At 37.8% G+C, this 27,000-nt stretch overlaps 1 protein-coding gene across 2 annotated transcripts; it reads left to right on the forward strand.

The window, feature by feature from the left end:
• The first annotated feature begins 46 nt into the window (after window positions 1-46).
• Window positions 47-26,221, forward strand: serpini1 (serpin peptidase inhibitor, clade I (neuroserpin), member 1). Of its 2 annotated transcripts, none has more exons than XM_039654387.2 (9): window positions 47-271; window positions 17,491-17,760; window positions 18,087-18,317; window positions 19,351-19,545; window positions 21,980-22,184; window positions 22,317-22,426; window positions 23,135-23,221; window positions 24,536-24,625; window positions 25,402-26,221. In XM_039654387.2, the coding sequence occupies exons 2-9, from the start codon at window positions 17,508-17,510 to the stop codon at window positions 25,473-25,475; spliced, it is 1,245 nt and encodes a 414-aa protein (XP_039510321.1). In that variant the 5' UTR covers window positions 47-271; window positions 17,491-17,507; the 3' UTR covers window positions 25,476-26,221. The 2 variants fall into 2 exon arrangements, with proteins under 2 accessions (XP_039510321.1, XP_039510322.1); XM_039654388.2 differs by having other exon boundaries at window positions 23,138-23,221.
• Window positions 26,222-27,000: the final 779 nt, after the last annotated feature.

Here is a 27,000-nt window from a genome sequence, read left to right on the forward strand (position 1 = left end):
TCTGTTTCGCCATATCGCAGAATTCATTGAAAATATGTTTGGTTAATAATCACAAGCAATTCGATTCATTTCTGATAAAATTAGAACACGTAAGATAACAAATAATAGAAGAAAAACACAAAACAGATGTCAACAAACAAGTTTTGGCCTGGCCAATCAGAAGAGAAAAGGGGCAGGGCTGTTTCTCATAATAAAGGTGTGTGAGGGTGCAGAGACGAGCAGGATTTAACATCAGCATCCCAAAGCATCAGCATCTCTCTGACATCTTACGGTAAGACCCATCCACGCATCGAATTTTCATGTTATCCAAATGTCATCAGTTCAGAATTACAAGGAATGTTGTATTCTGCAAGGTTTATAATTCACCATCATGTAATTGTTATGATGTAATTGGTCTACTACAAGAGAGGTTTTGCAGATGTGAATGTCCTATAATAACATTTTTTCCCTCACAAATGTTTTTTTTTTCTTTTGGTCTGATAACATCTAGGTCTAATATCAAATTTATTTACAGTTTATAGCCTAATTGTTCTTGGAGTGATATTCATTTGCAGTTTTACATGCAATTCACTTATAGGCTACATCTATTCTGCATACATTTCATTCTATAGAAATAATTGGAAAAAAAAAACACAATCCTTGAAGAAAATTCAGGATAATTATGCACATCTTTTTTTAACCATTTGTTCATGCTTGTCTTGATTAGCGTGTAGTGTTGTTTTTTGTGATATCATGTGGCTTTTATTGTGTTATGTTATTGATTCAATCATTCAAATGTTTGCATTGAATCAGGAAGGGTAGCTATATTGCAAACGGCATGCAGCAATGCATTCCCACATCTGGGCGTATCTGGGGATGCGTAAATCATCTCCTGCAAGAAAATCCTATCTTGTGTTTCTGTAAATGAGACATGCGGGGAGAGCAGAATGGAGAACGCACCTCCTTTCCAAACCCCCCTTTGCTAGTGCCGGTGTAAAATAGCTGGTTTGTTCTGTGGGACGCGTTTCACGTGGAGAGTTGTGCTGGAGAGTGTGTGTAATGTGGAGTATATGAGAGAGAGAGAGAGAGGCCACTAAAAGAGAGGGGAAGGAAAATGAGGTGTTAAAGTGCAATCGGTATGAGTAGGGAGGCAATGAAAGCGAGGGATCGATAGAAAAGGGATGAGGAAAGAGAGGGGACTAAAAAAGAATGGTGCTCTGGAAAAAAACCTACAAGGTGCAAAGGAGTTGGAACAGAATTGCTGCACATTTTGGGGATCGCAATCACATTCACACATATGTGGATACCTTGGTGGTCACCTCCAATCAGTGGATATTGATTCCCAGATTGATTGCTGGCTTGCAGGTTTGCATAAGCCATTCATTTGAAAAAAGCATGAATAGTGACCGGTCAAGTGCTTTCTCGAATGTATTGACAGAACCAACACAGTTTGCAATATATACAGGAAATATTGCAAATATTGTTATTTGTTTTCTATGATAGCTTTCAGAAAGCAGTAATAGAATTTTACTGCTTAAATATTGTTTTCTATTATTGCATGTGAAGGGGTAAAATTTTGAACAAATCCATAACCCAAAGAATTGTAGTCTACCTTATTGGTAACTTGCTCTGCACCATTTTTGGTGCAAACAAATGATTTGTCAAAATCATGGTGCATGTTGGATGATAGTCCCAACTCAAAGATTTTTTTTTGTGTCTAAACAAATTAATTTGATGCATACTTTAACTGATGTTCTCCTTTTTTTAACCACACTGGTGGATTTCTTTGGCGCAAACAGTCCTGATATCGTTTTACTGAGAAAAATTATATCGCGATAACTACTGTATCGTTATTGTTTTATCGCCCAGCCCTATTTATAAGCAATTGGTGTGTGATTTCTTTTTTTTTAAGTTAAATAAGGCTTTACATATTAATTGTTCAATTTTAAGGTTACTGTGGTACTATGTAAGTACAGCCATATATAGCTTAAATTTCAGTGGTGGCAAATGGATTTTTTCCAGGTCTGACGGATTGTTGTCTTCACGCTAACACTCGTCACTTGGCCTCAGGACAGAACAGATGGCATAAAGAGTATTAAAAACATCTGTGTTCTCTCAAAGGCACTCTGTGTCACTAAGTGTGCAGAATATATTGAACTTCACTGTTGCGTTTTGAGCATGTTCCTTGAGCGTCTGTGATGGCCTTTCTAAACATGCAAAACTCCTATTATTGACCGCTGTTTAGTTATGTGTCAAGCCTGCGAACAGCTGGCCTACATGGACGACTTGTTGTTTTACTGGAAAGCGAGTACATTTTTAAGGTCTCTATTCCTTTAATTATATTTATACAGTATATTAGTAGTTCTATATTTTTTCTTTGACATCCTCGGACATATCATGTGCAATTTTAAAAGGTTTATATGGTCTGTATTTATCTTTCGACTAGTTGTATCACTCTAGTCTTATTTGGATATACTAAATTAAATTAATAAAAATATTTATATTTAAATTTCATATTTTTTATTATTATTTGTTTTTTTAATAATAAGATGAACTGAACCCATACTATTTATGTGTTGTTTTTATTTTGTGTTATTTGTAGATAATTCATATTCATATTTAAATGTTAAAAATACTATTTTAATATTTTATTTATTATTAAGTTTCTTTAATATTTTAATACTTTATGTACTTTCATGTGTCTGTTTTATTATTTTTTACAATTAATTTTAAATATTTGAATATATAACTATTTTTATTAATCAGCTATTGAACACAATATTTCAATTATGTATTTTATTTAGCTTATTTTTATTCATTAATTAAAATAGAAGCACTGCTGACTGTTTTAGGCTGTTCTGCCACTGATAAACCTCTTGTAGAATTGCTGAATTGGCATGAATGTTGATGAGGAGATTTGAAGCGCCTGAACATTGGCAGCCTATGAGCGATTGGGTTTGTCACTGTTTTGCCCTCTTGGGGGGTGTTTTTGAAGGACGCCTGCATTTCTGAGTCACGTCTTCTCTCGTCAGCACAGAGAGGAAATGACTCTGTCTTTGAACTTGGGAAAGATAAAAGGTTTTTAACTCTGGGTTGCAAGGAGAGGTAAAGTCAAACTCAAGTAATTTGCTGTCTTGAAGCAGTTCACACACACACACACACAAACTGTGTGTGTGTTATAGTATCTGCTTAACTATATGACAATATGGGCTTCACTGAAAAAAAAAAAAGAGTGAGTAAATGATGACAAATTTTACTTTTGAGTGACCTGTTCCTTTAGGAAAGTGCAGGCAAAAGTAAAAGGGAAATTACTTTTTAATAGAAAGAGAAATGTGATGCTTGCATAGAAGAGCCTCATATCATTTATAATAGAGTGACGTGCATCAGCCTGGTGATCTCTATGTTGGCAGCGATTTATGGCCCTACTTTGTTTATTTTCCAGCTGTGGGCTTTGCTGTTGGACAGCTGTGCCAGTGCAGACAGAAGGAGATAATATCACACACAGACACACAGACCACAAATACTGTGGTCAAAGCCTCTTATTCTGAATGCTGTCAGGATACTAACCCTCTAATGATAGATGGATGCTGCCATGAGTTGACCTGGGTGGTTTCCAGTACTACTGACAGGATGAGAGCTTCGCTACTGTAAAACCTTACAATCTGGATTGTCTTTGGTTTCGAGCCTGCAAATATCTCCCACTGGACTGATTTAAACGTGTGGATGCACACAGAGAAAAAAATATGTAAAAATGTTACTGTTTCAACAGTTTGTCACTGGGGCAGAACCCTTTAAAGGACATCTGTGTACCTTTTTTTTACAACAAAAAGGTTCATAGTGGTAGCCTGGTTCTACCAGACTCTCGTACATACATTTCATTTGTACAGAGAGTCTGGCCTCCCTCAATTGAGAAACGTTTCCTTCCTTGTAGGCGGGTTCACTATTAAAGTTCAAATCTATTGGATCTGCCCAGAGTCACTCACGATCTGCCATAGCCAATCGCTAATGTGTGGTCGTGAGTGACGTATGTCATGCGCCGAAACGGCTGGAAACAACCATAGACAGTAAAAGAAACAACAAGTCCAAACTCCGAATGATCAGAGGATTAAATTTACAATAGGATTTCAGTCAACGAGAGCTGCAGGTTTTGTTAATCTAGGAACAATTATTAATTCGAAATGTATATTTGACATGAAAGACAGTGATTATTCAGTCAATGCTGTAAGTTACAGTGAATGATCAGTCTGTCTGCAGATGTGTAATAAACAACAATTTTTCATATTACGTATTTTTGTTTCTTAATTACCTTAATTATGGTCTTCAAAGTATGTGTTTGTACATTTTTATATGGCATTTAGTTGTTGTTTTTTATTAAAACAAATTAACCATTGACATCTAAAACTGAAAATCAAATATAGTCTCCAAAGTATGGGTTTTCAAATTTTTATTTATGACAATTTTTTTTTTTAATCACAACCAATTTGTATGATTTACAACATGTAAAACGGACACACCAACCTCCTGTACGAGTGCACAAAGGGGCTCAAAATGTTCTATTCATCACAAGAATCAGTAAATTTACTGTTGGGAATCTGAGCGACTGACATGACTCCTGAGCGGATCTTCAACAATAGTTTAGCAGCCAGGACTCGGGGCTTCTGAACACCAGGCTAAAGTCCAAAATGTCACGGTCATTGTGCACGAGCTGCCCAGCACAAACTTCCAACCTTTCTGCCTCCTTCACTTGGTCCTCCGTTGTGCAACAAGAGGTGAGACGACAACAATCCGGCTTTAAATTCTGTATATTCGTCAGTTTCTTTTCCAACAACGTCAGTTTCTTTTCCACTCCCTCTATTCGCTGATTGGTCCTACAAAAAATTGATTTCTGGAAACCTAAGGATATGGAGCGGTCCCAGACGCAGTACTGAAGAAAAATGAAATTGAGCGGAAGTGCGTAGGCGGGCGCAGCCAGGCTATCATAGTGGTACCTTAAGGTATGTATTTGTACTCTAAGGTACTAATATGCAGTGCACCTTTTAGGAGTAAAAATGATACATACAATACAAATACAAATACCTTTAAAGGGTTCTCCCTCAGTGTCTGTTGTACCGCTGTACCTCATTTTTTCTCTCTGTGTGTGAATTATATATATATATATATATATATATATATATATATATATAGATTCCTCTTAACGATTCTGCATCCATTCATTAGCAATTGTTCTACACTGAAAAAAGTTTCAGTTGGGTTCTAGACTCAATTTTAAAGAACCCTTAATGCCAAAAAGGTTCTATATAAGAATAAGTGTCTTACATTATACAACAATAACATTTAAAAAAAAAAATTTAAAAAAATGAATAAAAACAAAATTGTTGATCCCATTAAGTCCCATAATTGTATGAACCCATTAAGGTTGTACATACAGTTGAAGAAGAGTGTTTTCTTTTGTTCTGCAATTTCTGTGTAAAATGGAAACTAAATACTATAAACATCTCATAATGTGCATATTTAACTAAATATTATCATATGAACAACCAGTCAGTAACCAGGCCATCGCTAATTTGAGTCTCACAATTAAGCTGTGTGTGATTGATTCACCTTGATTCACAATTATAAGGCATTCGTTCATTTAAAAATAATATCAAAGTACAAAAGAATGTATAGACAAAGTTACACAAAGTTAATGTTTTTTAGATGCCATGCATCAAATAAAAAATAAAATAAATAATAAATTAATGAAATAAATATAAATAAACCTTCATGTCTAAAAGCTCAACTCAGAAGTAAATTTCCCAGGTGTAAGTCATATGTCTGTTTTAGCTCAGTTTCCTGCATCTATACCTTCAGTGTGATAACAGTAGTTTGTTCTGTACAACAGTGTTGAGCTGGTTCCTGTGGGTGTCTTTGCTTGAATAGAGTTTAATTAAAGCTGACCCATGTCTTGCACTTCTCTGGTCTCCAGTGGAGTTCCCTCACCACTGCGCTGTCAGTGCATGGCTCTTTAACTCCTCAACTAGTATGTCTTCTCCTCAGAGTCTGTAACCTTCTGTCTGAATACATTTGGTTTTATTCCAATTCCTCAACCTGCTCGATATTTAACCTGCAGTCAAATCCTGCTCCTGCTCCGTCATATTTTTCCGTGTCCTCTTCTAAACAGCACTGCACCACTGGGTCTGTCCTCTGGAGGCTTCTGGAGCTAGAAAGAGGAGAGAGATGGCAGTTTACCCAGCATGCCTTGCTCTATCTGGGCCATCCTGTCAGGAAAGAGGAGGCTGATAGATGTGTGTAGACTGTCCTGGTGCCACCAACTGGGATTCTCCCTCAGATGATGACGCCTGTATGAATGAATGATCCTCTTTGGGAAATAAGAGACCCATTCAGAACTTGACGGAAAACCAAGTTTGTTTGCCTCGATTGCGAAAGATGTTATAAAACCAAGTATGCAATCTCACATCTCACTTATTGTTGCTGAGCTGTCTGATCACTCCACATGCTGTGTTTTGAATGCTGGTGTTTCCACTCAGCCTCTTAAAAGCTGATTGGTCAGCTTAACTAGCAACTTTTGCGTAAACATACACGCCACTTTCGAGTCAAGTCTTTCGATCTCTACGCATTTTGAGCTATCCGCGTGTATGCATGTATGTCTACGCCATTAACGTCCGAGTGATTCCGCGTGTCTCTACACGCCGTCAAATGTCCGCGCGAAACGAAGCAAAATGTAGATCTTCATCTGGGGAGTGATCTTTTTTTTTCCTAGGATGGTAAGGGAAATGCCATTAACCCCAGTGACGGTTAGGTTTAGGGATTGAGGTAAGTCATATATTTATATATACTTAAGTAATAACGTTAAGTCAACGGCGTTCATAAACACGCTTAAAAGCGATTATTGCACGCCAAAAATGGAAATACGAATTGGCGTGTCATACACACGCTACTTCATGAGATCAGTCTGTAACTAGAAACACAATTCATCAGTTAAGTTGAATTATTTAATTGCATGTATAGCCAGCGTGATACTTATGTTATGTAAGCGGGTCTTTCTCCCATCAGATTCTTTCTATATCCTTCTAGTCTCTTGTATTTCAGACCTGAGCTCAAAATGAAAAGAGTAAAAAAGCAAGAGAGGAAAAGGGGCGCGTGTTGCCCCCATTTCGAAAATGTCTTCACTAATGCACTTGCTAGTTGAATACATTTTAAAGGCAGTTGGAAGGATATTTAAAGCAATTGCTCTGTGCGTGTGTGAAAGGAACTGAGAAGAGATTTGTGGCACTTTGAAGCTTGATCAGCAGATACTGACAGGGTTGTCTAGGCTTTGCTTGAGATGACAGCCAGATATCAGACATTCTCAGAAAACATTTGCAGTTGTGCTTTGAGGTAATAAAAACACTGACAGCTTTGTAGTGGTTTCAAAAAAAAGTATTAAACCTTGCCATCAAACTCATTACTCACTGTTTGTTATACTTTATACCTTAAGCAATCAGACTTATGATTTTCACCTGGCAGACCAAACAACAAAAACGTTCTCCTCCATGGACAGAGGGCCAAAACTGAGAGAAATATATGCGTTTTCAAACTGAAATGAATTACAGTGGGCAAGGCCTAATGTGTGAACATACTGTACGCATGCGCATGACAAAATCTTGCATTTGCCCCAAAACCGTATTTTCCGCACTATAAGGCGCACTTAAAAAGCCTTTAATTTTCTCAAAAAACAACAGTGCACCTTATAATCTGGAGCGCCTTATATATGGATCAATTGGTTAATAACGCTCTGCATTATTAAATTCGCCCGCGAACTCGCACTCGTGTCCATCTTATGCCTGCTCTGTCACACAGCCAGTTCAACCTCATATAAATCAGGTTATGTGTGTAAGTCATGTGCCCGCTCACGAGCGCTCGCTCTTACTAAAGTCCAATTTATACGTCTGCGTCGAGGGTACGCGGTAGTGTACGTAGGCGACGCCGTCATGAGCATTTATACTTCTGCGTCAGGTCTTGGTTGCTCTGCAGTACTGCTCTGAAACGCTAGCTGACCAATCACAGATCTTGCGGTCCGCGTCGTCGCGACGTGTGGTTACATTTTTGAGGAGGTGCGCGTCAGGCTATGGCGAAGGGTACGTGGTATGGTACGTGTCTGTGAGTATGCTACGCCGTACCTACTGCGCGCACCCTACGCAGAAGTATAAATTGGCCTGTCCCCGGCGCTGCTCGCGCGTCACAGAATGTTCATAAAGCGCTCCTCATTCACAGTAACCGGATCGTCTCATTCAAAACAGCCAGCTGTTGCTGTCAGTGACCCGGCACACATGAATACTCATATAAGTCAGGCTGCAAATGTAAGTTCCGTGCCCGCCCCAGCACGATCACGCTTACTAATAAACGCCTCACCTCCGGTGCCGCGCACTCGCTACATTCCCTTTAGCACATATAGTGGAGGCATAACGCAAACCCAGTCAACCGTTTGACTGCAGTATCTTATGCGCCTTATAATCCGGTGCGCCAGACTGATCTCATGAAGTAGCGTGTCTATGACACGCCAATTCGTATTTCAATTTTTGGCGTGCTATCAAGACGCATAATCGCTTTTCAGCGTGTTTATGAATGCCGTTGACTTAACGTCATTACTGTATATATAATATAAATATATGACTTACCACAACCCCGTCCCTAAACCTAACCGTTACTGGGGTTAATGGCATTTATGACTGTTCCCTTACCATCCTAGGAAAAAAAAAAGATCGCTCCTCAGATGTAGATCTACATTTTGCTTCGTTTCACGCAGACATTTGACGGCGTGTACAGACACGCGGAATCACTCGGACGTTAATGGCGTAGACATACACGCATACACGTGGATACACGCGGATAGCTCAAAATGCGTAGAGATAACACGCCACTTGACTCGAAAGTGGCATGTATGTTTACGCAAAAGTCATGATGTCATGTTGGGTGCGCCCTATATATGAAAAATGTTCTAAAATAGGTCATTCATTGAAGGTGCGCCTTATAATCCGGTGCTTCTTATAGTGCGGAAAATACAGTACATTTGTTTCTGTTTTCAATTGAAAACAGCATCTTGTATACATACCCTTAGAGACTTAGTACCACCCAAGGAACTGTACTGAATTATCAACACACTAAAAACCACATGGCTTTGCATGTGCAACAACCACTAGTTCAGTGACTCTCAGTGAAGGTCTACTGACAAATAAAGTGTCACCAGAGAGGAGAGCTCACACAAGAGCCAGAATTTCTTTGTTTCTGGTTGGTCCCGTTAGGGTGGTTGGTGGTCTCGTTGAGTTCTCTCAGGTGGCCATCAGACCTTTGTACAGAATCCAGCACGGGTAAGCGAAAGGTCAGGCAGGTTTGGTGCTGTTTTCAGGCGAACCCTCTCTTGTCGTCCCACTTTTCTCTCCCATTCACAGTCCCCATCTGTTTTTCGTCCCAGACCTCGGTCACCAGGGTCAGGTTACACAAGCCTACGTCTTAAACCAAGAGTATCTGAATGGAGAGATCAGGAGTTTAAAGAATGAGAACAGATGAATCATCTGTGGATTGCGAACCAGACTTTTGAGTCAATTGCTTGTTTCGCTTGAATTCAATGTGGTGCTGAATAGATGCATGTAATGTTGTTTTGATAGATTGAAAATCGATGACTGTTGTGCATCAGACATTTTTCAGATCATCAAACATCCTATGCCACTTTGGATAAAACTAAAAGCAAATGTAAATGCATTGCAACTGAATAAAACCACTCAAAACACCTTAGCAACCACATAGCAATGCCCTGACGATGTCCAACAACACCATAGCAACTCAGTGCCATTACAACACCATAAAACAGTACTTTTTGGAGTCAAAAAGTTGATATGTCGAACCGTTCTTGAATAACCCGCGAACGAATTTGACGAAGGGCACGGCCAAATGAACCGGAGGCTATACCTCCACAACGCTTTAGCGTATTCTGACACAGTGCCACCTAGTGGTCAGGAGATATATAAAAATTTACATATTTGCTTATAACTTCTGAATGACTTGGCGAAAATAAAAAGACTGGTATCTTTAATTCAGTGCAGCATGCTGTGTCGAATGATACTCAATTTGACCGTATCGGCCATTTTTGGAGTCAGGCATTTTGAATTTTGTAATAAAATGCTATATTTCATGAACACATTGATGTATTGTTACAAAATGAAACTAGTTACGAAAGTTAGAAATTTTCCAAAAATGTTAATAGCTTTTGATGTTTGGGCTATTCTTGCAATGAAAATGGTATTAACAGATTCCTTGGGTCATGCTGAGAACATGGATGCCAATTTTGCCATATCATCTTCAGACTGTGCCAACAAAAATTAATGGATTTCATGTCAAAAGACAGAACTGTTTTCATATACCGCAGTAACAAAGTTGAGGCATGATGCCAAAATTACTCTAAAAACATTCTAACACGTCTTTATTTGCTCATTGTTGCAGTTGGTCTGATACCCAGCCATGCTAGCATGATTTATCGTGCCTTCTTTGTGCTTGGCCCCTGCTTGTTATTGCTTTAGGTTATTCTGAAATTTTAAACTTCTGTTGTCAGCTTAATTTAAATGCCTGTATTCGATGCCTTCAGAGTGACATGCTATTGCATTTGTGTTGCTGCCAAACCCCAGGTGGAAAACCCTAAAATAATGTAATATTAATGTACTTCATGTTGTTGGTAACAAAGAATGGAATATTGTTTCTTAGTATTTTTATATCATGGTGGTGGAAGATTGTCTTATTTAAATCATTGTGATTAACGAATGAGGTACACTGTAAAAAAAAAAAAAAATCATAAAATAACCGTAAAAAGTCTGGCAGCAACGTTGCCAAACACTTACCGTCAAATTACAGTAAAAAAAACTTTGAAAAAAAGAAAAACAAAAAACATTCTCAAATAGAAAAATTAATTTTCTTTTAATGTAAGTTTTTCTGTGTAAAATAACAATGAAATTATGTATAAAATTCAATAACTACATAAAGAATAAAAATTTACATTTTCAATTTTTATTTGTATAGATCCAATTTCACAACTTTGACCAATCTCTAATTAAGTACTTAATAATAGCAAATTTACAGTCAATTTCTGTTAAATTAACTAAATGTATGAGTACAGAATACCTGCACATTTACAATATTAGTAATTGAACAAACACTGAACATCAAGATGAGTGATTGATAGAAAATACAAGCTTAGTATATAACCTAGAACATGTAAAAATATCCACATTAAAAGGGAATTGCTGTATACCTTTATACTCTAATATAAATTATTATTCCAAACATTTACAATGACAGTATTTCAAACATTTACAATGACATTATTTCAAACATTTACAATGACAAGGATGAATTTTGGCTTCAATATCTCGGGAAGATGAATCTTTCCAGTAATACACGTTCCCTCAGAGAGAACCAAGGTTACGTTAGGTAACCGATTCGTTAGTCACGTTAATGTTAACCATTACTAAAATTAGCTATGGTTTACTGTAACTACAAAGAAAACAAACAAACAAAAAAACACAGTTGGCCTATTTTTAGTAAAAACTTTGGTTAACCCTTTCACACCTAAGTTTCAAATATTTTAACTGATCCCCCAGAGTTTTTCAAGGCGACCATTATTTAGAACCTGTCACTTTAATGTTTCCATGGTGACGCATCATTGCTTGTCACGTGACACAGCGCAGAATGAATGATGATCTGCTTTTTCCTTTTTTGTTAAAAATATTCACAAACGTATAGCTATAACATGAAACTGATATTCCGATTGCCAAATTTGTACAAGTGGATGTGTTTAGTTTAAACACCTTTATAACGATCACGTTAGTTGAGCTGTAGGCTATTTGCGATGGGCGGCACCATGTTAGCTTACAACACGTCAATTCCTAAACTTCTCACGAAATACATGAAAGTAAGTGGCCGGTGAACAGGGAGAAGAATATGATTAAATGTAAAGCTACTTACACAATGTGTATCTGATATTAATAAAATGCGTCTTCTTATTTTAATGGAAAGGATTATTATAGCTGCTTCCATAGACATCATAGTGTATTTTACAGATTCAACATTTTTTTTCTGCTAGTACTTATGTGTATTTAAATGTCTGAAACCTAAAATAAACATTATGTGGTTGAAAACACTGAAGCTGTGTCCGAAATCGAATACCTCCCTTCTATATAGTATGCGAAAAACAGTACGCAAGCAGAGTAGTATGTCCGAAATCCTAGAATTCGAAAAACACTAGGCGAAAAGTAACTACTTCCGGCAAGATTCTGAAGTTTTAGCCAGCTGAAAACGCTAGACGCTCTGCTGAAAACGCCTAGCTGTGGGTGCTTGAGTGTTTTGGCAGCGCAGTGTTTTTTCCAACGCATTCTCATCCTTTAACGTCATATAGAACGCTATGTGACAAAACGGCGCTATACTACGCACATGGCACCCGTTATCGTCAATATAACACGCGCTGTGAGGACTAAGTTTAGGTGTGGGGTAGGGTGTGCGTGTCATATTCACGCTAAAGGATTTAAATTATAACGTCTTGGGTTCGCGTGTTATATAAACGATAAAGGGTGCCATGTGCGTAGTACAGCGCCGTTTTTGCATATAGCGTTCTATATGACGTTAAAGGATGAGAACGGGCTGGTTTTTTCGCTGTGTCCATTTCTTTTACTCTATGCTGCTGGAAACGACCGCGAACCAAGTCGCTTCCATTATTCCATTATGTTTGCCACCCGCCTACATTTAATAGACCTTATTCAGAGCAGCGCCATGACAGGTATGAAAGTGAGGCCGTGAGGGATAGCCTTACCGTGTTTCCAATGGCATCCGCTGTAAAAGGTTGAATAAAGCTGCTAGATTACTTACAATTTTCCACAGCTTACATTGTCTTGAGTTTTTTGTCAAGTGAAATTTCTTGGAAAGATATCTTTCCAGTGTTTCATGAGCAGAACAATCCGTAAACACATTAAATAACAGTACAGCCCATTGAAGAGATGCATGTCTATCCCTCACAGCCTCGCTTTCATTTTCATTAAAAATCAAAGATGGCGCTGTTGTGAATATGGCGTATAGACCATTTCACAAGATGTAAACAACACTGGTCCAGACCCAGATAGCAAACTGACATTGAATCAACGTGGAAACGACGTCTCTCATGACATTGAAACAACGTTGATTTTGCTCATCGAATTAACGTTGAACCAACGTCAGACGCGGCATTCTTCAAAGCTAAATGAAAATCGAAAATTGGTTTGCTTTCATAACGTTGAAACAACGCGTTGATTTCAAGTTGATTTTCCGTTAGTTTTGAAAGAATGACGCGCCTGACATTGGTCCAACGTTAGATCGATGAGCAAAACAATGTCAGATCAACGTTGTTTCGATGTCATGTTTCTACGTTGATTCAATGTCAGTTTGCTATCTGGGGAAACACTTCCTGTTTCAGTTTGTAACTGTTTTCTTTATTTTACATGTAACGAAAACATCTTAAAGATGTTTGTTTAACTTTTTGATTCAGTTTTAAATGTTCTGTTGGTTGTATTTTATCCCAGCTTTTATGTAGTGTTAAAAAACTGAAACAGGAAGTGCTTCTGGAACAGTGTTGTTTACATCTTGTGAAATGGTCTATAGGGACTTTAAGCAACAGCCTAGTGGAACGGCAACAGCATTCTGGCGTTCTATTGCACATGTGTGGCATTAGGGACTTGAAGCCACAGCCTCTAGTCTAGTGGAACCATAGACAGTAAACTTTATGACTCTCTATGGGCTTCTCCCTCAACTTTATCGGACTTTATGCCTCCACATGCGAGCATCTTCTCCTGTCTATTACGGTAATTTCTCTGTGCAACGGAGAGTCGATTCGTTATGACGCAATCGTTAGCCTATTTTTACCAAAATTGCTTCTATGGGGCCACACCATAAGATACAAGGTAATGGAGTATTTTATACATTGTCGTGTTTCTTTAGAAATAAATAATGGACAAATGGAGTCTTTGGATGTATCGGATGTAAAGTTATTCGCTGTCAAAGTGACGCCAAAATGAATGGGAGTCAATGGAATGCGAACAGCAGGTGAAGTTCTGCTACAATGGCGGCTTCAACTTCCAGCAGATGGATTACCCCCTTGAGTGGAATGATAATAGCATTCTGGCGTTCTATTGCACATGCGCGACATTGACTGCTGCTTCGCAATGTTCTACTATAACCATCATGTCTACTACGGTAACAGCAGTAGTCTTCGTGAAAGGTTAAAAAAGTTAATGTTATGTTTTATGGAATGTGGCATTGTAATTGTGTATCATTGAATTCCCAAAGCAACCCTCTCCTGTTTTTTAAAATCACTTTCTTTATTTGTATTTTGTCAAATGGTTATTATCCCATACGCCGTACTCTTTACTGCTTAGTGATTTTTTGCGTTCTTTAGCTACGGCAGTTAACAGTTTACTTCCGGCTGCCGTTGCCATTCCATCAGTCCATCAGCAGCTGTTGCTTAAATGACGTGATGTGTGAACGGCCCCTAAATTGGTGACAGTTACCAACTAATTTTAACATTTGTAAGTAATCTACTCTACATCTACTCTACATATGTCTGTAATCTTTTTTTGCCAGTCAAAGACAAATGTATGTTCACTGATAAATTGAATTGAAAATAAAGTTTAAAGTTCGTGGCAGCAACCTTTGCATTGGCAAACATTGAAAGACCAGTAAGTTAAACATTTAATATTTTCTTCATGTACAATTTAGTTTGAAACAGTTTTTTCTTCTTCTCAGGTCTGGTGTTACAGCGGTCACTACTAGTGTTGTATTATTATGATGTTCTTATTTTATTCCATTATAGCATTTCTTAATTTGTTGAAATTAAGGTTTTATTTTATTACTTTTGTTTTGTGATTTATTTTTTATTCTGATTAGTTTGTATTAATTTTTATTTCAGTTTTAGTAATAGTAGGCTTATACAAACTTATTTCAGTCTAATTTTCATTTAATCTTTTTAAAAGTTTTTCATCGAACTTATATAATTCTAGAACATAATTCTATAGCAGATTTACGCAGGGCATGCCTGTTCCTGTCTGTCTCCATCACACAATGGCACAAGGCCACATTCTCCCCTGCATTCTTTGTTTGTGTGGAAAACACTGTTGCCTGGCAACAACTAAAGCCAGGAGACCGTGCCATTCTAGGATGAAGGTAGAGCTATATCTGTGCATAAGTGTGGGTTTGTTCGCTTGCATAAGCAGGTATGCTGGTGCATTGAACATTTGCTGTGCAGTCAGAGGCAGAAACAGAAGTATTAAAGGGGGGGTTGACTGCTTTTTTTCTTTGCATGATTCTGTTTATGGGGTGCAATATAACATGTATTTGTGGTTTTTCTTTTTTAAAAAGTCTTATTTTTCATAAATTTCACCTTTATTGAAAGCTGCGCTGTCCTCTGTCCTCCCTCAGAAACACGCAGTGGGCACAAATTGGTTAGTTTGGGCCTGTGTGTTGTGCTTAGCTAAACTGTCGCTCACGTTGTCCGGAAGGTTAACGCCCATTACCTTTATGGGAAAAACGTGCATGCCAAAGGTCCAACCATGTAAATAAAGGTGTCGATACTATGGTCGATACTGCAGTATCAGTTAAGCAGAATCAGACCGAGAAAGCAGCGATGAAGAGAGTCAAGCAGAAGCTCACCACACACAGCTCTTACAAAACGTTTCTGAATGATAATTTGCTACATTTTTTAACTTTATACACGTTTGTTTTAGACAATAGCATCTGACTGGCAACTAATGTTAAACACAAACAGCGTTGGCATTAGTTTACGTTCTTGATCAAATCGAAAATAACGTCATAAAGCATATATACATGAAAAATACATTTACAATATTAGTACTTATACAAAATTCAGGTCAATAATGTTTGTACGCGTTTTTCGTAGACACAAAATAGCATAACTAGTAGCCTAGCGGCTATAAGCCAGCACTGGCATTTGAAAAAAACAAAACAAAACACAAGGCTACGTCTGGAATTATACATGCAAATACATTTAAAATGACGAAGTCTTAGCCTACTTACAGGTTGTGGCCCAACAACTTCTGCCTCTTGTTTTAAAGTTGGAACTGCTTCATGTTTTAGTAACAGTTTCTTGTTGAATCCGGCATTGAATTCGTGGAGATTCTGGAAGCTGTCTTCCTTAAAATGTGCAGCACAGAGCACTAGATTACGATCGTCATTTTCAGGAACATAATCAAACATAAATTGTATCCATTGTTGACGAAGTACAGCATCCGTGGGAAGCTCGAACACAGAAGACCTGACAGCTAGGTGAACATAACACACTCCACGAGCCGCAGAAATATGGTCATGCCCTTTTCTGCATATTCCGGAGGAAGGAAGGCACAACCGGCACATCCTGGAACTTAACTGTCAATTTTGTCCCCGCCCCCTTTTGGGGGAAACAAACTAGACTCCCCATAGACTTCAATACAAAATAACGGCAAAAACCAACGTCCGTACACAGCCTATAGGTGTAAATAACTTAAGAAATCATTTATATAAAACATGTCAAGTAATTATATGTCCACCCTGCCTGCCATAGAGCATGAAAGATACATTTTTTTTATGCCCGTTATCAACTTGCCCAGGCTAGCCATCATCGTAATAAATTCATAATATAAACATTAAGGTTTTTTACTTTAAAAAAACGAAATAAAATCATTCAGGGGCTTACCTGGTGTATCGATTAGGTACAAGTAAATGTCCAGGTAAGACACTTAAGTGATTTCTTAAGTTATTTACACCTGTCGGCTGTGTACGGACGTTGGTTTTTGCTGTTATTTTCTATTAAAGTCTATGGGGAGTTTACTTTGTTTTCCCCCAAAAGTGGGCGTGAACCTATTCAGAGACATTCTATGACGCAGCGCCGGTTGTGCGTATGCAAATGTGTGGGTTAGTAGTGATGTCCAAAACCCAGCTGTAGTCCCAATCGAGTCGTTTTTGTAGGCAATATACTTCCTGATTTTTAAAAGACAATATCTCTGCTTACACTGAACTTTCAGCACTGCAACTTTGCAGATACTGTTCATGTACCAACAGCAACATTACACACTATTTAAAATCTAAAAAGTTCTGGGAAGTGTAGTGCAGATGAAGACAGACTGGTGCAGACAACACTGTGACACAGTGTTAAGTTTAGTCACATTTGATTTGTTTTGTTTTTATTGCTGAACTAAAAGTATGGAATTTTCTTTTACATCCTAATCTCTTGCAATCCAGAATTACAAGCACAGCTGAAAGCTTTAAAAAAAAATAAGAAGAAAGTAACAAATTCACGTAATTAAGTGCTTTTTTTTAATGGATTAACTTTTGAAAGTGTTGGATCATGAACATATGCCGAATATTTTTATGATGTGTCTCTTTCACACTATACACATGCCTCTCATTCACATGGTGTTATATTTCCAGTACCATGTCCTTCTGACTCTGACTCACTCTTTCTCTCCTTAGCTTGTCCCACGTTTACCATGTTGCTGCTCGGACTCTTGCCGTTGATGTTGCTACGGGGGTGTGGTTGCCAGGCGGCAGACGTTCCTGAGGATGTGACGGCAGAGTTCTCGGTCAGACTGTACCACCAGCTCCAGATCACGGGGGGAGAGGAGAACATCATCTTCTCCCCGCTGAGCGTGGCTCTGGCTCTGGGCATGGTGGAGCTGGGCGCCCGTGGCCCTTCTTTAGAGGAGATTAGACAGGCCTTGGGCTACAGTCATTTCAGAGAAGGTATACAGCTAATAAAATCTATAGCATGATGTAGGTTACATGTTCTCTTTCATCTTCAACTTCTGAGTCTTTTCTCTGTTGGCCGCAACAGTGACCATGCAAAGACATTTCAGCCAATTCTGCACCAAACCAACCAGCAACTAAACTAATTATAACATTAGAACATTTGGTTTGACTTGAAATGCAGGCAAATCTCACAAAAACATGGCCAAGTTACAATTTACCCACAAATTAGAATTCTTCAAGAGATTATTAATACCAGACCTTACTATAGCTGCATAGCAGCATATAATACACCATTTTCTTGTTCTTTTCACCTGCTCCAGATGAGGAGTTCTCTCTACTGAGGAACTTAACCCAGGCCCTATCCACTGACGAAGAGCAGTACGTGGTCCGGCTGGCCAACTCCCTTTTTCTGCAGAGGGGGGTTCACTTCAATGAGGACTTCCTGCACCTCATGAAGAAGTACTTTAAAGCAGAGCTGGAGACGGTGGACTTCACCGAGTCAGCAGCCGTGGCTGAACGCATCAACTCTTGGGTGCTGAACCACACGGAGAGTAAGTCATCTTACACCACTGAGGAAAACATTATTCAAACTGGCTGTGTGCTGCGGTTTGTTCTTGAAATTGTGTCCTTGTTATTTACTAAGACTTGATGAATGGCTTGGCAAATAGTTTTCATTCCTGTATTGACATCTTGGGATGTATTGAAGGGTTTGTCCATTTATATGTACATGCATAACCATATATATGACCTCAAAGCTAGACATGGACTAGAAGTCACACAATTCTTAAATATAGTATAATATGCACACAGTACCATTAAAACGTTTGGAGCCGGTAGTATTTTTACTATTTAAGTCTCTTATGCTTACCAAGACTGCAATTAATTGATGAAATAAATTGTATGAAATATTATTACAATAACAGTTTTCTGTTTTAATATATTTTAAAATGTCATTTATTCCATATGTCAAAGCTGAATTTTCAGTATCATCATTACTTAGTGTCACATGATCCTTCAGAAATCATTCTAATATACTGAATGATTTGCTGCTAAAGAATCATTTCTTATTATTATCAATGTTGAAAATAGCTTGATGTATTTTTATCAGAAGTCTTTTGTAACATTATAAATGTCTTTACTGTCACTTTAGATCAATTTATTACATCCTTACATCCATTACACTGAATACAAGTATTAATTTACCCAAATACTGTATATATGTCATTTAACCACTGAATAAATACAAAGCATATAATCCAATTTAGAACGATTTTACTTTCAAGTAAAACTCTCTTCAAAATGAATAGATGGCATTAAGAGGATTTACTATGACTTTAGTGAAGGAGGACATTAAAGTAGATAATGGCAGATCAGTCATATTCTGCATAATAATGACATTTCCAGGCAGATCCATTTTCTCACAGTCAGCTTTAGCCTTTGCAAGAGGACTGTCAGATACCAGCACAAATCCCAGAGCTCTGGACGAGAGATGGTTTTATGCCACTGAAGAGATCATGCCGTCTTTCCTGTTCCGAGAAAGAGAGGATTGTGACATGCCGAATTTTTTTGTTGTTGTTGTTGCAGGCAAAATCCAAAACCTGGTGTCTGCCGATGACTTCAGCAGCTCCACCATGATCATGTTGGTAAATGCTGTGTACTTCAGGGGCAGCTGGAAGAACCAGTTCAGACCAGAAAACACTAGAACCTTCTCCTTCACCAAGGATGATGGTAGTGAAGTTCAGACCTTGATGATGTACCAGCAGGGAGACTTCTACTACGGTAAGACCAGGCTTGAATTACTTCTCTTTTGATTATTATTAGTTAATTCGCTGTAATTCGGAGTTTAACTAGAAAATGAAAGTATGAATATTGGCTTGAAATGAGTAGTCTGAAAGTAATGGCTACTGAAAATTTAGCTTTGCTAGCAGAGGAATAAAATTAGCATTTTAAAGTATATTAAGATAGAAAACCATTTTAAATTGCTGAAAAAATCCACACTATTACAGTTTTACTGTATAACAAATTTATGGAGCCATGGTAAGAAGTTCTTCAACATCAGTGGTATATAGTATGCATGACTCACTGCGGATTGGTCAGGCTGGGACTTTCAGATCCCACAGAATCACTGCAGTGCGCTCGTCCCATCCATCTCTCCGACAAAAAAAGACAGATGAAGGTAAATGAGAGACAGAGCTATCTTCAACATTTGAATTCTCTAGTTTTTCAAAACAGGAAAAGCAGAGTCACATTAAATGTTTTTAATGCAGAGTCACATTAAATAAAAAGCAGAGTCACATTAAATGTTTTTTTTTTCATAAACACTTTTTGTTATGCTGGATGAAACTCTTTTTGCATCCTGATATCGATCAATAATAGAAGTGATCTAAATATTAAAATGTACATATATTGTCTGTGGCAGTCTCAGGACCAAAAAATGTCCAATCATTGCATTCGGTCCAAATACAATGATAGGATAGGATGTCCAACCTGCCTGTCAATCAGTGTTCCCTACTGGTTGATTTCCACCCCCATATGTATTCCAACACCCCCAAAACACCCATTAGATGTACAAATTCAGTGGAGAATTTGGGCGACTGACGGAGAAAATCGCATTGGCCTATTTTGGCGGCTTGTTTGTAACACTGTGTTACAACTAACCCCACTGTGTAAAACATATTTTAAGCCCAGCTCACAGTTGCAAGGAATTGCTGACATGTTTCAAAATGGTGCTGTGTTTGAGCCAACAAGACAGTGAGGCAAGTTAGATTTGGAAACGTATACACCCAGATAGCAAACTGACATTGAATCAACGTGGAAATATGACATCGAAACAACGTTGATCTGACATTGTTTTGCTCATCGAATTAACGTTGAACCAACGTCAGATGCGTCATTCTTTCAAAACTAACGGAAAATCAACTTGAAATCAACGCGTTGTTTCAACGTTATGAAAGCAAACCAATTTTCGATTTCATTTAGCTTTGAAGAATGCCGCGTCTGACGTTGGTTCAACGTTAATTCGATGAGCAAATCAACGTTGTTTCAATGTCAGGAGAGACGTCGTTTCCACGTTGATTCAATGTCAGTTTGCTGTCTGGGCACCCAACTCAGAAACCGAAAAAATTACTTTCTTGGTGTCAAAACACTCTTTGTCCAGTATCTTCACGAAATATTAGCAAAACTTTCCGCAAATTCGCGGGAGACCGCAAGAGAAAAATAGCGTAAACACAACCTGCGTGTCCCTGAGAAACTACGCAAAATTTTCGTGTTACATTTAACATTGCGTTAAGCCCCGTTCACACTACACGCGACCAAGCGACGCGATACTATTCATTATCAATGGTGAGCGGGCGACTTCCGGCGACACGCGCGACAGCGACGCGACAAAGTTGAGAAATGTTTAACTTTATGCAAATAAAGGGCGATTTCCGCGAGCGACAACCAATAGGCGGCAGACGTTCCTGAAGTCAGTGGAGCGCGTCACTCTTCAGTGCTGAGTCAGTGCCGCGATGGCAAAGAGCACTCACTGTTTCTCGTTCATCTTTAATATTATGCATTTTATGTACTGATTCCATTTATATTTAGACTTTTCCTTACAAAATATTTGTTTGTAGCGGCTGTCGTAACTACCGTAATTAAGAGCAGGCAAACCGTGACGTTCTACCTTGAGCTGTTCACATCCTCAGACTCGGATTTATGAGTTTCCATGTCATCAATATCAACGCCGAAATTAATTTGAAGCAGTCAGGTGGTAAAAGTAAGAGCTCTCTAAATTGTTCACATTCATTATTATTGTAATGTTAGACATGAGGTAGTTAAACGCCGTCTCTTGTGGATGCTTTGCAGACGCTGCTGTGTGAGTTGTGATCATATTTTGAAGGAGGCGTGGCTTTGGAGATGCTCTGAAGGGAGGGCTGGATCTCATGCTTTCAAAGCTAGCTTGCTATTGCTAGCCTCTCTGAAATTGCCTAACTTAGCTTTTGAGGACTTTGGGAATGGCTAAGTACAGAACTTCAAAACATCCTGCTAAATGCTGTAATTAGTTGATAAAAAATCTCTTCCGGGACTAACATTTAAAAATGACAAAATTACTAAAACTTTAACGAAAATTCAAAATATTAATATTATAATAGCTATCTCAATCCTACTGAAATCCTCTCCATCATTCAGTAGATTTAATGATCACTAACCTCACCATGTTCTCCATCATCAGGAGAGTTCAGCGACGGCACCACAGAGGCGGGTGGAGCGTACCAGGTCCTGGAGATGGTCTATGAAGGTGAAGACATGAGCATGATGATCGTTCTGCCCCGTCAGGAGGTTCCTCTGGCCACCCTGGAGCCCATCATCAAAGCCCAGCTGCTGGAGGAGTGGGCCAACAATGTCAAGAGGCAGAAGGTGGAGGTCTACCTGCCCAGGTGAGGCACACAGTGTTCACCTTCTACCAGGTGTTTTCATTTCATTTATAAATAAAATGCTTTTTGATTTATAAAACCTGTGTAATTGTTGTTTTTGGACAAAGTTCACACTGACCTGATCATTTTTTTTAGGTTTAAGGTGGAACAAAAGATCGATCTGAGAGACACACTGCAGCAGCTGGGCATCAAGAACATCTTCACCAAAGATGCCGATCTGTCAGCCATGACAGGTGACGTGACAGGTAATCGATAAAACAAACCCACTGACTAATGAGAACGCTCTGTTATTCTGAACATGCATGCAGATGATCAAAATGTGATTGACAGCTCAAGGACAGGATGTAACGCATTTGTTTTTCTCTGGCAACCACCCAGCTATTGTGGTACCAGCTTTTGCTCATACAAGCGTCACCCACATTTTTAGCATCAAAACGTTCTATTTATCTATTTGCCTATGCTATATAATAATATTAATAATAATTATTATTATTAATATTAAGTCTAATTGTGATGATCATATATGCATACTGCACATTTTTATTCAGCTAAAATGACCTTGTTTTCTGTGTTGGGTGTGGTGAATATAACAAAAAAAACGAAAAGTTTTTTTTTTTTTTTTAATTGGATTCATTTTTCAATTAGTCAGATTCAGTTTTATTATTTTATATATTTTTGTTCAATACTATTATTTTAGTATTTTTAGTAAAATGTTTATTATTATTATTATTATTATTATATTTTACATTTTTTTTCATGTTCAATTAATCAATTGTTCGATTTCAGTTCTAAATATGTCCTTAAAACTATAATCTGTGTGAATGAGCTGTATGGGTTTTAAATCACTGCTCTGCATCCCTGCTTTACACCAGCTCATAAATAAATGGAAATAACTTGCTTTGCATATTCTGATTCTGTAATCTTCTTTATTTACATATTCTGTCTGTCTACAGTAGGACAGGATCTGTTTATCGGGAAGGCTGTGCAAAAGGCTTACCTGGAGGTGACGGAGGAAGGGGCCGAGGGGGCCGCAGGATCAGGTGACATTAACCGGCACATTCTACTATAATTACATTACACATTTAATATTCTTTCTCTATCTGCATTTCTAATTCAGATTTCCCCTTTTCAACTCTTCTTTATCACCGTTTCTCAATTTTACCTTTTGTGCACCTTAACTTTCCTCCCCATCCTTCCTTTTTCTGAATGTTCTCTATTATGCTTTTTTTTCTCACTGCAGTAAATTGCTTTGAGAATCTTGTACATTCAGACAAGCTAAAAGCGCCCCCTACTGTTCAAAACAAGTCTTTTTAATCAAGGTTCATGAAAGGTTGGCTTAGTCGTCATGTAGTATTGGTTAAATACTTTTAATATTAGTTTTTATATATCCGTTCTGTATTGATGTCAAACACAAACATGGAAGTCCGAATTTATGAAAAGGATTTTATAATAATGCATGTACCACTTAGATGTAAAAAAAAAATGTCCAATAACAGCTGGATAATTACAGGCCTTAGTTGGGCCTATGAATTTATAAAAAAACAACGTGAGTCGTGACACATATAGAAATATGTATACACAAATATACAAAACAGATGTGCACCACAATCTTTGTATTGTAAATCATGCACAAACATTTTTTTCACAGAAAAATCAGCTCATGGCCAGTTCTTAATTCATACCTAGAGAATATAGGGACTTGAGATCAAATATATGAATAGTTGACCATGACTCATTTCCATATGTGATAATGACTTTGCTCTTATATGTGACAATGTATTGTGCCAATACATGTATTTGGATGTTTACAGTAATACTGTCAATAGACGCAGATGTGCTTACACTATATGGCACTGATGAAGGGTTGATCACGAAAGCATTTGCACTTTATTGAACCTTTTTGTGGCTTCTGTAAATTTGAAGGTAAAGATTTTTATTTCTGGAGAGAATTTTTGTGTCCATTCTTTTCATTAGGTTATACCAGTTAAATAGTATTTTGCAGAACAAGGACAAATTTGATCATTCAAGAAGGAACGTATTAACCTTGAGGGCCTGAAGGAAGAATATGATATGGTTCTCTTGCCATGTAACAAAAGGGTTTCCTGCGTTGACGCTAAAAATTTGTTAAAGATTTAAAAAAAAAAAACACTAAAAATTTTTTTTTTTAAATATTAAAAATTTAAACCAAAAGATCATGCCAAACTACTTAAAAGTTTTCCCCAAGGATTTTACATCCTCATTTTAAACCCCACAAAAATATTACAATTAATTTGAACAAAAAAAAAAATTAATAATTAAAATTTTAATAGAAATGTCTCACATGACTGAGCCACTATTGTTTGTCTTTCTTACAGGTATGATCGCATTGACGAGGACGCTGGTGCTTTACCCACAGGTCATGGCTGACCACCCTTTTTTCTTCGTCATCAGAAACAGAAAAACAGGTACGTGCCATCTTCAAAAACCCATGACCATGAACACAAATTGACTAAGCGATGACACGTTTTTTAGGCCCAAACATTTTTTGTCGCATACAACAAACATCTCCTCACTATCGGTCACTGCCTGTCCCCTAAACACACTGTAAAAAAATGCGGTCTATGCAGACAACCCAGGCTCCACAAATGGCAACAAAAACAAACTGCGCCAACCCGCTCCACAAAACATAACAAACTGTTCTAGCCAATAACTGACAAGAAGGTGGGGTCTGGGGGGTCAGTGCACAGATGAAGTGGATGGAGGCCGGGCCTATCTAGCCTCCGTTTTGTTTGAAAATACTTTAAATGTCAACAAGAATATTTAAAGTGGACTATCAAAATAAAATGTTACCAAATATTATCCATTTGAAAATAACTGTTTTATATTTATTCCTGTGGCAGCAAAGCTGAATTTTCAGCATCTGGTCTTCAGTGTCACATGATCCTTCAGAAATCATTATAATATGCTGATTTGCTGCTCAATAAACATTTTTTTATTATAAATGCTGAAAAGTATTATACTTGTTTCAGGTCCAAAAATACAAAGTGTACATAAAAGTATTCGTTTCTTTAAAAAAAATAAATAAATAAATAAGTAAAAAATGTACTGACCACAAACTTTTGATTGGTATTGTAATGTGTATAGATGAAGCATAAATCTTATTTTAGAATTGTGCTTTTTCTGTGAATGTTATCAATTGTGCTGTTAATGAATTGTTTTTTTTTTTTTTTTTTTCTAATAGGATCGATCCTCTTCATGGGCAGAGTTATGAATCCTGAAGTCATCGAGCCCTTTGACAACAACTTTGACATGTAAAAGCCCAGCAATCACAACTTGACACTCAGCCGAGTTCATGCTTATCTTCTACCAACCACGAGTTACATCACAGAAAGCAAACTCATTACTTTGCCATGGTTTTCTAAACACAGGAAAATATTATATAAACAAGATATTTATATATTATGAAAGTGATTGTGTTTTGATACTCATAAGCTTTAACCGTACCAGGAAACACAGTGCTGTAAATATTTGAAGTCGCCCAGACAGCAAAATAGTGACGGCCCAGATACGGCCCACATCTGGTACGCGTTGAATCCGCATGTACTAGATTTGGCCCGGATCTGGCCCACACTATGCAGTCACTCCATTATATGTATTCACATTCAATCGCATCTTATTCCGCACCAGCATAATTCGTTCCTGTAATTCCTGTATTTCTTCTCTTGTATATTTGCTATTGTGTTACGTAGAGAAAACGTTGATATTTATTGCAAGGATTTGTGCACTTCTCTATATGTAGACTCACTTAAGGTCTTTTATTTCCCCCTCACCACCTTTGTTTGGTTTTGTACATGGCTGAACTACTGCTGACATACTAATATGCCTTATTATATAAATATGAGTTTTTGATTTAATGTAAGGTTGCGAATGTACAGGTAGTGGAGCGCTGTTGCCATGGAGACTCAGGCAGACCAAGAGAGAGTGCATTTGGTATAAATGATGAACAAAAATACCAGCTGTATTCTCTATTTCAGAAATAAAGATGAATGTCTTCAACTTGTCGTCTTGTGTTACTTCAGTGACAGAAGTTTTGAAATTTCAGAATTGATCCAAAATATATACAGAAAAGCCTCCTGCCTATGGTTTCACACACTGCCAGCACACACTTGATGTCTAAAATAAATTCTATTGAAAACTTTAACAATCAACTTCAAAGACAAGCAACATTTATTACTTTACTGACAATAGATGCACTTACAGTATGTTGGTGGAGTTAACGTAAATGTAAACAGTCAGGTTAGTAACATTTAACAAATGTCTATTTGATTATTACAGAGATTATATGCAAAACGAGAGAAGGTGCTCAAAGCAGTGTTCAAACAGAATAAAATGTCTATTTTAAGTCCAACTCTATTGAAAGTACTTCATGTGTTATCACAATTTAAGTTGCTTGCAGAGAAATCTTACAAATGAACAAAGTACTGTATGTTGCAGAAGATTCCAGCCATGATGAAGACAATTCGTTCTTGTGTAGTCTAAGCACACTATCCACTGTAAGTGTGATTTATGGCCACTGCCATAACCTGCTTTATTAAAGCTGGAGCTCTGTGTTTGCTTCTGAAACAGCACTTCTCTCACTTTAGCATTACCCTATAAATCCAAGTCTTGAACCACCCTGGTGACCACTCCTGTCGACTTCTGCAACCATTGCTCACACTTCCCGCAAGTACCTCTTACTGCTGCCTTGTTGTTCTTGAGCGTTGCATTTTCCCCAAGGCTTTTAACAGGATTATTTGTGATGTTTGGGATTTGGTAACCACTATCGAGAATCTAAATCTGA

The sequence above is a fragment of the Pimephales promelas genome, chromosome 10 (genome assembly GCF_988280905.1).
Source record: "Pimephales promelas chromosome 10, fPimPro1.hap1.1, whole genome shotgun sequence".
Classification (NCBI taxonomy): domain Eukaryota; kingdom Metazoa; phylum Chordata; class Actinopteri; order Cypriniformes; family Leuciscidae; genus Pimephales; species Pimephales promelas.

Excerpts from the sequence above, each read along its gene's own strand:
- serpini1 (XM_039654387.2), top strand. The coding sequence starts at position 17,508 with ATGTTGCTGCTCGGACTCTTGCCGTTGATGTTGCTACGGGGGTGTGGT. Across the intron at positions 22,427-23,134 it reads CATGACAGGTGACGTGACAG|TAGGACAGGATCTGTTTATC; the intron begins GTAATCGATAAA and ends GTCTGTCTACAG. Across the intron at positions 23,222-24,535 it reads CGAGGGGGCCGCAGGATCAG|GTATGATCGCATTGACGAGG; the intron begins GTGACATTAACC and ends TCTTTCTTACAG.